Below are 13,085 nucleotides of genomic sequence, written 5' to 3'. Positions count from 1 at the left end.
ATATATATATATAAAATAAATGTTATATATTTAGTCAGAATATCTTTTCGCTCGAAAATTATTATGAAATATTAAAAGATATTATTGTATTAAAACGCGAGTAAGACGGATCAATCGAAATTAATAAAGGAATATAAAAAATTTTTCTTTATTTATTAATCTCGATTGATCCGTCTTATTCGCATTTTATTAAATTTTGCACAACGTTGCGTAAGTAAAATAATGATTGAAAATTTAATATTTAATATTCATAAAAGGTTTAATAAAAGATACACGTATTGTTCAATCAGGTGAAAAATATGTTAGCAATATTAAACATTAAAATCGTAATTGCGTATCACATTTCATTTTTATTCCATATTATTGCGTAACTTCACAAAAAGTTCAGCATTGTATTTTTACACTATTACGCAGTAAATCCATCGAGTACTGAAATTCAATCTTTTTATCTCAACTTGATGATGATTATTATTATAATAATATAAAATACTTTTAAAAGTTTCGTCCTAAAAATATCTTTTATGCACAGAAATTTTTAATTTAATTTTTAAGTTGTCTAACTTTTTATTATAACAATAAAGCCAGTATATTATAGCCAGAATTTACTAACATAATTATGACGGTCGTAAATGAGAAATTTCAATATTTTTGAAAAATATAATTGTTAAATATTACTACCTACGCTTATTAATTATACTTCTTTGTTCTATTTAAATATATATTTGACATTGAAGAAAAATATATTTATGTTTATCAATACATTTGCTTTATAACATATTGAAATTTTTACATTTTAATAAATCCGAGTAATGTCGAAGATTTTTGTATATTAGATAAATGCTTTAAAAAATAATTATTCATTAATAATAATATTTAAAATAACAATTTATTTAGGAAATTAAATAATTATAAAACTAAAGTTTATATATATATATATATTTATATAAGAAAGAATCACGGTTTGTTGCAAAGATATTCCAAAAAGATGTATGAAAGATTTATCAGATAGATTTAATTTGGGTAATTGAATTTATCAAAACTTTTCAGTCTTACATTTAGGGCTCTATTCTGTAATTCTTAACAGTGTTATTAGTGAATGATTATAATCATTAATAAAGATTCTTTTTTTTATTCTATAACAACAAAATAGCGACAACAAAAATGTCGTATACTCAATAATAATTCAACTGTTGTTTGAGTTTACGATAATTTTATTTTTATTACCAATAAGTTTGTTAATGAATAATAACAGTCATTTGTAGAAAAGAGAAAGTTTGTTTGATAATACTATATCGTAAGGATTACAAAAATAAGATCTTTAGTATTGTAATTATTCCGATTAGTTTTTTCATAACCTTTGTACATGGCTAACAGTTGTCACTTCTGAAATATACGCAGCTTGTGTGTGATCTATTATATCGCCCTTCTTTGTTCACGCGTAGAATTTTACGATGGTGATACGGATTACGATGGCGGATCATCGAGTCCAGTTCGTAGAAAACGTCAGAAGAACCGCACACGTCGCCCGATAAAACGTCGCCACAAACAAACGCGGTGAGCAGCCGAGCGCGTATTTTTCGCTTATGCGGCGCGAATAAAACGTCCGTCCCTAATCTAATCTAATCTAAAGTGGACAATCTCTGACGGCCGACAAATGAGAGAGACGTTAATCTTACTGCCAGTAGTTTCCAAGCGATGATCATGGAGCGTGTTTAGAGTTTAGTCATTAATCTGGAATAAGTGCAGAGTACCTTTCATGTAGAATGTTTCCTGACTTAATAATTTATCAATCTTACTATTGCGTAAACAAAAAGCTCGAGTTTTAAAAAAATTTAATAAATTAAAAATCTATTCCTTGAGTTTTTTGTGTTTATACAAAATTAATTATTTAATTTAATTTAATTTAATGTATGTATACATGTATAAAAATTATTGAATAACGCCGGAAGGAACTGAACTTCCCTCCGCAATGAAAAGAAGGGAAGTAGTTGAGTTATATTAAGTTACATGAAAGTTATATTAATTTGTACAATTGTACAACATTAATCGCGATGATATTAATCTGTCTGACCGATATAGCAACATAAATTTAAAATTTCATGAAATTTCTATATTTTATAATGCGATTGATCGATCGAATCGAGGTCAACGCCGACAGGAGCCATCGATTGAATCGGTCCGGGAGAGACGACTTAAATTTTAACAACAAATCGATCACATGGGATAAGATTGTCGGCCGACTGGAAATAACATCCCTACTATATGTCCTTTCCCTCCATTTTTCTCTCCGCACTGTCGGATGAAGGGGGCGAACGAAGGCGAGGGCGAGAGCGAGGGTGAGGGTTCGAGGGTTGGTACATTAGCAATGTTTTGTTGACACTGGAGAACAACGTCGAAGCCATTACTGGCTTCTGCCAGCGTGATATAGCCCTTCGATCCATCGAGCAAGCCGGCGAACGGCAAACTCGCTATAAGAGAGATGGTCTCTTTTTATCATCGAGACATCATTGTTATAAAACTGTTGTTTGCATTTTTATAGCGTTTTCCACTATATAGGAAAACTAGTGCACACTGGTGCAATTCAATGCAAATCAATTTACACATTTTCATTATTAATAAATAATTTAACTCTTTCACAGATTCTTTTTTATGTATTCTTGTCACGATAGCTCCATATCAATAAAATTAAATTATTTATTAATATATGCGTGTTTAGAGTTTACCCATTAATTCGGAATAAGCGCAGAATTCATATCCTTTCATGTAGAATGTTTCCTAACTTGATAACTTACCAATCTTACTGTTATGTAAACACAAAAAGCTTTTTAAAAGAAAGTTTTAAAATTAATAAATTAAATTTAATTAAATTAATTAAATTTAAAATTATTCCTCGAGCTTTTTGTGTTTACACAAAATAAATATGTAAACCGATTTGCGCTCAATTGCACCAGTACTGCACTAGTTTTTCCAATGGAAAAGGTTAACAATAATTTTCACATTTAGAGATCTATATTTTCAATGTATTTCAAAACTTTTGAAAACTTTGGCATTGCTTGAATTATGATGATTGATTTTTGTAATTTATAATTCTCATTTAGAAATCAGAAATGGAAGTAAAATTATTTTTATAAATGCCAGCCAAGCTTCTTTCTGCTTCAAATATCTTCTCGTTTTAACTTAACGTTTAATCACCTTTTTGATATGGCAACCAGTTTTTTTCCAATGCTTTTCTAATATACTTTCTCCATTGCTTTTATATAACTTTTTATTAATCAAAATATTTGCTTAGTTAGGTATATTTCTTAATGTCTAGCATTTCGATTAAATAATTTTTTATAATATATTCATTTTTATAAAAGTTGTAGCAATCGAATTGAACATTGGCTATACCAATGGCTGTACCAATGTATTGTTCTCATGGGCGTGTAATGTTCTTATCAGATTAGAAATAGAAATGATTGAGATTGATCAACTGAAAATTGATCAATCAAAGCAAAGTTGACTCAAGATTGATTTTCTTTTTTCCGATTGAAATTCCAATTCAATCTCAATATCAATCTTTATAGATAGTCTTGATGTGGGCTTGAGAATTAAATATCGATAAGATTTTAGGCCTAAAAATCATTTGACTAAAGAATAATAAATTCGAAATATGATAAGTTGAAGAGCGATTATGGGATGTCCATACTTTAGTTTTTATTTATTTCTGCGGCGTCACGAGATGTTGCTCTCTTAGCCCTTAGCTCATCGCTCGTAAAGCTAAGTCCCTTCAAGGATCGTTGCATCGTGACTCTAACTGCGGGACTAGCACAACGATAATAAAGACGTTTTAAGCGCCATATACAAGCGCGGCCGCTCTCGCAGAGAGAAAGTGAGAGAGCAAAAAAAAATATACAGCGCGACCAGTGCGTGCAGTCGGGAGTTTATTTTTGACTGTGAAGAGAATGGGAGGCACAATGCACTCGCGGATGCACCAGCGTCCATATTTCCGTCTCTTCTCGCCACCTTTCTGTGGCTCTATTGTTTGTCGTTTTGACAATGATCGAAATCGACGCGTTTTAAGTGTTGTACATATACAACGGTACGTACAAAAAAGGATCGCAGCGCGAAACGTGCAGCATTTATTTTTCAAGCCGAGCGATAGAATCAATATTTGAAAAAAAAGAGCCGACTGACCGACTGTTTTTCAAATCTTCGAGTGCAACATGATGCTGCCGAAAATGCTGTAACTGTAGTGCTTTTTTTTATATCCATCATGAAACCGTATCATTGACTGCATTCAGAAAAAGTAACTTTACAATTATTACAAGATTCTAATATGATTGTCATTTATACATTTAGATTTAGTCAAGAATGGAGGACAAGAACGAATCATATTAAAGAAGCAACAATTGTAAAAGTGCTTTTTTCATTCCGAAGGAACACATTCCGAAAGAACACACAAAATCAACAAAAAATTAAAATAACTTTATCTTGATTTTTAATATTAACAGACAAATTTTATAATTTAAAAAATTATTATTTTGATTTTGTCTTGACTTGTGTTCCTTGTGTTATGCTAATCGATCTCTCGTTTACGAGGAAAACTCGTGAAACCTAATCTGTATATTAATCAGTAAGTAGCTAGGTGGTAACATGAGGTGCTTAGAGAGCGACCCCCAAAAATTGTATATTTATATTTATATTTTTCAATAATATATATAGAATTAAATATACATTATGTACCCATTTAAAGAACATTTTAATTGAAGTATCTAAAAATTTAACTAAATATAGATATGACAATTTATTGGTCCATTAAAATAATTACGCAAGAATTTCAAGTATGACGCTGCAAGAAAATTTTTCAGCCAAAAATCTTTTTTTCGTATTTATTTTTGAGATAAAGGAATGTAAAAATAATAAACTTCAAAACTTTTAGACAATACTTTTCATTTTCCTTTTCCAGAGAGAAAGAGAGAGAGAGAAAGAAAATAAAATTTTTAAAATAATTGTGCAAAGGATATATTGTGGCCACATGAGCCATTAAAGATTAGGAAAAATGTGCGATAATTTATTTACTGTCTAAATTCTTTGGAAGAATCTGACTTTAAAGAATGAAAATTTTACCATTTAAAAAAAAAATGATAGAATTTTCAATCCAATCCAAAGAATTTAAAAAGTACGTACAAAATTTTCTGATTGTGCATTGTATATATAGCTTCTTAAAATAGGGATTGTAACCTGCGATTTCCTATTTGCGAGCTATATAAACACGTACGTCATTGCCATATCTCTCTCCATTGTCAGATATTATCTATATTATTTTTAGCCTAACGGCCGAAGTGATCATCCGGCGGACTAAAGTAGCGCCGAAGGCTCTTCTCCTTCACGCTGCAATGCGACACCGTACGCACCGTCGGAAAATTTCGAGAAGCAACAGGGATGCGCATGGATTATCCGGCGCCGTCGCCAACATCTTAATCAGCATCACCGCGCGTTATCTCACGTTTGGACGATACACGCACGTTCCGTTGTCATCGGACACTGAGTACTGAGAACAGCGGTTCCGTTATCGTCGGCAGTGATGCAATTGCAACGACGTTTCGCCGTTGACACACTGCATCGTCATCGTGCTTTGTGCGTTCTCAAAGTGCAACGGATGCACTTTGGCACAGTTGAAGTGGATGCTGACGACTTTGTATCTCTAATACATGCTCGCCATGAATCGACCAGTGCAAATAATCTAACGCTGATTATGGTCGAAGAAGTTCTCTCCCTCTCTCTTATCGGAGTCAGTCCTGATTTTTCGGTATGCAAAACAATCGTGGCATACAGCACGACTTTTTATCTCGTTCGAGTCTCATTGTTTAAAGTTTGTTATGGCAGGAAGAGAGAGGGAAAGAGAAAGAGAGAAAGAGTGGCCCATGAGGACTAAGCTTATACGGGTATTATGGGTGTTTCGAGAATCCGCTGTGTTTAGATCGACCTTATCTTTCGCGCGATTTGAAGCTTATATACTTCCGCTCAGTTATGCGCTCTGTGTCGATAATTATGGCCAACCGATATCAATTAATTCAGCCGTTTACAACTCGAGAGAACGCATAATCGTTATCTTTCTACATAAATTGCTACGTAGACATCGTAATCGTGCATGATAAACCACTTGTAAAAAGAGCGAAAAATAAAAATTGAATTACGAATTAATGTTGGTAATATTGCTACAATATTAATATTATAATTATTGTATATCGTCATTATATAGTCGAATATATTATATTTCATTTTTTTTTTAATTTCCATTACATGATACATTTCATATCTAACGTTAATTATTCTCTATCAATTAACGCTTGATAGTAAATGCGTTAAACGCTGTGTATAAATAATTCATTATCGAAATTCATTTTGCTCTTTTTTGGACGGCCTGTATTTTATTGAGTGTGCGCATTATATCTTATCGAAACGAGATAGTTAAATCGTTCGATAACAGCTCCCGGAGGAGGACTATAGTCCCTATATTTGATGTTTTTTGTCGGTTACAGACGCCCACGAGACGCCCCTGTCCCCAGAGAATCGTCGGGACGCCGCCCCTGCATACGCGAAATATTCACTTAATTTTCGACTGTGTTCTCATTAAATAACTACATAATTGTGATCGTAATTCTCGAACACGTATTATTTTTTTCGTTATTACAAACATTACTATAAATAGAATCAAGTTTTTTTATTGTCAATTTATTATGGGAATCAAAAGAATCTATGTATTTAACTCGATACAATATTAGATGAAAATATGTAGCACAAGTATTATAAGTTTATTAAATTTCTCTGTCTTCTCAAATAATTTAAGAATTTAAGTCGTATAAATACATAAAAATTTTAGAATATTTTAAATTAAATTTGATTATTCAAATTATATATCAAATTATATAGATTGGCATAAAATCATTAAAAAATTTTATATTATGATACAACAATTATGAAACTAATATATTATATTTATAATATCTGAGATTTGTTTTTGTATACATTCTTTTAAGGTTACAGTGTAAAGATTTGAAATGTCAATAATTCGAAGTATTGACTTCTTATTTTTTAGTGACCTTATTTCAGAGTACTTAATTACATTAATTAAAAAAAATAGACTGGTTGCCAAAATCTGTTTTCTACTCAATTAAAAATTTTAACTACATCTTTAATTATTAAATATCACTGCTATTTGAATATTAAAATATTAATTCAATTCTAAATATCGATTCTAGGCAAAAAATTATACATACATATGTATGAGACATTAAACGAGATGTACTGCTCGAAAAACATGAGAGTTTCGGAAAATCTCTTTTATGTCTTTATTAGATAATAAAAATCTGTCTGTTATTAAAAAATTTCTCGATCTTACATTCGATAAATCAGAATAATTTTGAGTTGAGTAAATATATTTTACTTTGTTGTAAAAAATCTATTGTGTTATGAACTGTAAATTTTTTTTTGAAATAATATTTTTCTATATAGTTTCATTATTATGATTCATTATTATGATTTATTAACTATAATAGATATCAGGATTTATCTTTTTAATTTTTTGCGATTAAACTTTTTATAAATTAAACTTAAATACTACTAGAAAAATTATTTATTCTCATAAAAACTATAAAAAAGATCATTTTTGTAAAAGTTTATTTTGTATTGCTATTTTCAATATTTTTTTCAATTTTATAGATTGAATCGATAAAAATTTTATTTTTAAAAAATTCGATTTGTTATAAAAATTTGATGTTTGTATTATTAAATCGCAATAAAATAAAAAAGATTTTTCTTTAAGTACTGATCTCTATTATTTTTTTAATAAATAAATATTTTTATTCCACATTAAATTGTCTTCTTAAATGTGTAAAGAAACTATTATAAAAATAAATTTATTCATATTCATTATCATATAATTTGTAAGTGATTTCCTGCATTTGTATATATTTTTATACGTTCAAAGATTTCTTCTCAATGTTTTAAAATTTATCAATGTTATCATTATCCTTGGCTAATATGAACATAAAATCCATCGTCATCTTATTAAACAAAATATGTTTTCTACTAATATTATATATTAATAGAAGCGTCAGCAGAGTATCTTTATCGAAGGATGTATGGATCCGGTCGATCCATGCAAATCGTGAACGCATTTTCTCATAAGGGAAGGAAGTGGGAAGCACTATTATGGCAGGACCAGTACACACATGTCACGGGGAACGTATCGAATTTCTTATGGCTTCTGTATATTCCCATGGCAGGAGGTCAGAGATGCGTGCATGTCTACGAGGTATTCGCGAATTAACGTTCGCCCCAAAGTGGCTTCGAGGATCAAGAATGATGATTTATATCGGTATCTAATATCATCTAATATAATTGTTGAGTTTAACTTCAATTTTCGAGAATATAAAATCCATTTTCGCGTATCTATACATCAACAAAATTTGAATTCAATAAAGTTCAACTCCATAATAAGAGGCGTACTTTATTAAATCATTTTCGTTAAAATCGAATGCTTCGCGGAAATATAATAGATCCGTAAAAGAAACAAGTGTATGTTTATAATTCGCAACAAGTTTGCACAAATTAAATAGCCCAACAAATGAGACTGGAGTGAAATGAATTGGAATGGATTCAGATTTTTAAAAATATTGATTCACGAATGTTAAAATGAATACTTTTCAATCCTAAATGTATTTTTATTCATTTATAGGAATTGCACATCTTTATGCCTTTCAATCTAAAAATAATATTAGGTTTTCTGTGCATTATGAATATTGTTCAATTCAAAATTTTGAATAGGAAATGCAGTTTTTCAATCCAATTGCATCCAATTGAATCCAATTGAATTCAAAAAAAATATTCCCTATTTAAAATACGCATTCAGATAGAAAAACATTTCAATACATTTTAATCCATTCTCATTTGCTAGGAGATCCTGAGATTGATACGAGAAAATTTATTAATTCCAAATAAAATTCGTATCAAAGAATTTATGATCACCCTATAAGCATCATGACGATAGATCTTACAGACTTATCCGATGACTTTGCGGATACGTGTGTATGGCATCATTCGTCGCATATTAATTACAGGAAATCCCGCAAAGAACCTCTGCTTCCGAATCTCCAATCATCTAATATAATCGCAGGAATATCTGTTCAATTGCATTCATGTATGATTTCGCGAACATTAATCTTCAAATAATATTATAATGAATTATTCTAAATCAATTCTTATAGCTCAAAATTTTTAGCAATTATACACTGAAAAAAGAGATTTAGTTGGAGCAATTAATTGAAATTCTGATTCAAAATAAAAAATTGTTCACAATGTAATGTTAAGTTATGATTGTCTTATCAATACTATATTTTAATTCATTACAATAATTATAGGCTAGTATTTATAATCGATTTTTATATTTAAGATCGCCTTAGGTACAATCTTAAGATTTCATGAACCAATCAGAGGTCATTTTAATATCTTAAGATATTACTTAAAACGGTCTTGAAATAAGAATAGATTACGAATACCAGTCATAATTTGCTTTACAATTTAATGCTTTTAGAAAGAGAAGCACACAAACGCTGATATTATTAAAAACAAATAATAAATTTTATTAATGGAGACAAGAATGTGTAGTATTTACGATATATAACGATCAGAAGTTTCTCTTGCAATGAATTTATATCCAATTCAATTTATTAATCGGCCGACTGAGACAGAGAAACGTGGCACACTTTTGATCATCGTAATGACTCGTCATCATTTCGTCGCAACGCGACGCGACGTGCTAAGTTTCGCGGAAGAATTCGCGGGAGATTGGCTCTGTCAATGGCCCAGATGGCCCAGCTGGTACTTATTTATTTATTATTCGCTCGTTCGCTCACTCGGCAAAGGAAAGGACGGCCGTATATACGAATATGCATGCGACACGATGCTCTCGCTACGCGGCGGAAGGCATCACATTACGGACATAGTTATGGGGCCTCCGCTCGTTTCTAAAATCGGATGTAGAGCAACGACCTTCCAAACAACACGGGACTCCTACGAGTTGATCACTTCTATCCGCGAGAGACGAAAATTCCACCGTCAATTGTATATCTGTACTGTCGGACGTAGAAATATCGTCGAATATTGTTTACTTGACAAAGTATTTAATGAGACAGTTACGTTATATGAACTTTATCGTTCGTCATTTATTAAATTTTAGAAATTATGTTAGTTTTGCATCATTAATATCTTGAGTTATTAGCTGTTAATGTTCTTCTATTATATGTGTATAATTTATTTCATCTACGTACTTAATAAAATATTTCAACGAAGATAATTTAATATAATTTAGTATTAAGAAAATGTAAAAGTATAATAGAGAAAACTCGAGAAAACTCCTATTTCCAATTGATCCAATTTGACGCCTGTAATATTTCTTCGACATTGGATTGTTTATTTTTTTAACGCCTTTAAATCTTCACTTTTTCATTTTTTTCGGATAGTTAAACTTTGATGTAAATTATTGTATACTTCTGTCTGTCTAGAATCTAAAAATATTTTTCAGAATGAAACACTCCTAGCTTTCAATTCTATCGAGGCGAGAAAACTCAATAAGAATTTAATTTGTGTAATTAACTAAGCAGAAACAGTCTTTATTGTCAAAGACTCACCTATGCTCGGCAGCACGATCTCTCTGTCTCCTGTTTTTGAACCAATTACTGACTTGCGTGGTGGTAAGGCCGGTGCTCTCCGCTAATTCTCGCTTTTCGCGCGGCGACGGATACGGATTGTTGGCGTACCAATCCCTCAGAACGCTCCTGGACTTCTCTTTGAAGCAATAAGACGTCTCCTCGCCATCCCAGATTGTGCGCGGTAGCGGAAACTTACGACGCACTCGGTACTTTCCTGCAAACAAAAAGACAAATCCCTCTATAAGTGAGGATATTAATTTAACATTTTGTTTTTTCAAAGAAAATAAGAACGCAATTTTAAAAGCGTTACTATTACAGTACCGTCAGAAATGTTAGAATACTATCGCTAAAGTCTACCTGTATCTTTAAATACACATTTTGACGGCTCCAAGATAAACACACTTCGGTACTCGAGTGAAAATTTTCACCGCGAACATGAATTCGCGACGCTGTGAAAAACGGAAGAGGAAGCAGCGGCGTGTTACGGCACTCCGATTCTCTCAACGCGCACACAGAAGCATGCTTTGTTTCTAGCTTCTCTTTTTTGAAGACGGATTTGGTTTCTGGGCCGAGTGCAACGACGGCGACGTCGTCGGTTTCACGCGCGACGCGCACCGCTTGCGAATTGAGCGGGTAAAATAGGGCCAAGTCTATACTGCTCATTAGCTGGGTGTGATAATAATTTTGTCCGTTCTTTTGACGTTATGTCAAAACCGTTGCGGCGTGCGTTTCGCGCATTGTTTATTTATAATTGCCATACGTAATATCCTAAACTCGAAAATAAATGTGACGCGCACGCGGTACGCATCGCATTAAAACAAGATTTTAATGCTGCACTAATATATTGTTCAAGTTTAATTCGCAAAGTAATATCTTATATCGAGAATTGGATAAATTATTCATAAATTATCATATGTAGTGAGTTATTATAAATTTCAGAAATTTCTTTAAAAAAAAAGTTATATACGATGACATTTTTGCAATATTTATACTTCATTTTAAAGTAAAACATATACATGTATTTCGAGAATAATAATAAGGATCACATCTTGAGAATACCATATTAAGGATCATTAATTTAATGAGATGTGTGACATAGTTTCGTGTCCACTCGGATTTTCTGATTTTTAATGAAGAAAGTTAATCATTGTCGGCAAAGCACTACTCCACTTTCAATGGCTTTTTGCTTTATGTTCTATGATAAATTAAATTTATTTATTTTTAGAGAGCAATTATTTACGGTGCTAGATATATTAAATATACTATTTTTCTCTATGTTCTTCAATTATCTTTTCACCAATCAATATTGACTAGTATTTAAGTAAGGATTTGAAATTCAATTTATATTTTTTTTCAAACCCTACAAGGATATTTTTAAACTTAATAAATATTGATACAAAACGAGAAATACTTATTTAATAAAACAATTGAAATCAATACAAAGCAAATTAGCAATTAACAATCGTCATTAAAAAAAATATTATATTGAATTTGCACAGAAAAATAATCTCTACTTATCATTTTACTTACATGTATAATACAAAAAAAAACCATTAAAAATTGTTACTAACCAACTGCGCCGAGGGGCCTTCCGCGCAGCCTTTCGGCTTCGATGTAGTGGGCCTTGAGCCAGAGAGCCTGCAACTTCGGATGATTGTTCGGATTGAAGGTGTGGCTCTCCAGGATCCTGTAGAGCTCCTTAAATTGACCCCGATGGAAGGCGACGATCGCCTTGGCCTTGAGCACGCTCTCGTGCCGGTGCAACCTGGTGCATGCCGGCAGAGACCATAAAAATCGGCTGAGCCTCTCCACGGAGCCTGCCTGCTGAAGAACCTGGACATTCGACACCATCGCCTTGAAGACGATAGACAGGGGGGGCACACTGTTAGTCGGCAAAACTCATCCCGGGTCTCCTCTTATTCTAGTGTATCTTGTATATGTCTCATATTCACCTCTTTTAGCTGATCGTTTCGTTCAAGGAAGATGAGTTGGACAACTACCAGTGATTAACAGATTGGTCGGAACATTTTCGTGTAAAGGGGAATTGCGAGAATTAGGATGGGAATGAAAGATTACAGAAATTGACTATTAAAGCTATTATAAATAATCTGTTTTTATGAAAAATCCGGGAAAAATTAACTTTAACAAGGAAAAATTAAATTTAGACTAATTCTCTTGTATTTACAATTTTCAAATCGAGAAAATTAAGCTAAATTTAATTTTCTTCAATTTTTAACAAAATATATACAAGCTGTATTGTTACATTTAATTTAATTATTCACAAAGTGCAAGTAAAAAAATTATAAAAGGACATAAAATAGAATGCTCTCTATGATAAATAATCTAAAATTAAATGAAGGACCTAAAAAGTATTTACAAAGTCAAACAATG

At 31.6% G+C, this 13,085-nt stretch overlaps 1 protein-coding gene across 1 annotated transcript in view; it reads right to left on the bottom strand.

Annotated features, from left to right (window-relative positions):
* LOC108685391 (homeobox protein SIX1-like) overlaps positions 1–13,085 on the bottom strand; it is a 31,825-nt gene that overhangs the window by 12,271 nt on the left and 6,469 nt on the right. Inside the window, exons 2-3 of the mRNA XM_018190152.1 lie at positions 12,266–12,527; positions 10,674–10,908 (exon numbers count right to left, since the gene is read on the bottom strand). Coding sequence (XP_018045641.1) covers positions 10,674–10,908; positions 12,266–12,527 — 497 coding nt within the window. The remainder of the gene's footprint in view (positions 1–10,673; positions 10,909–12,265; positions 12,528–13,085) is intronic.

The sequence above is a fragment of the Atta colombica genome, unplaced genomic scaffold (assembly GCF_001594045.1).
Source record: "Atta colombica isolate Treedump-2 unplaced genomic scaffold, Acol1.0 scaffold153, whole genome shotgun sequence".
Lineage (NCBI taxonomy): Eukaryota > Metazoa > Arthropoda > Insecta > Hymenoptera > Formicidae > Atta > Atta colombica.
The sequence above is the reverse complement of the archived record's forward strand: the minus strand, read 5'-3'. Positions and strand labels throughout refer to the sequence as shown.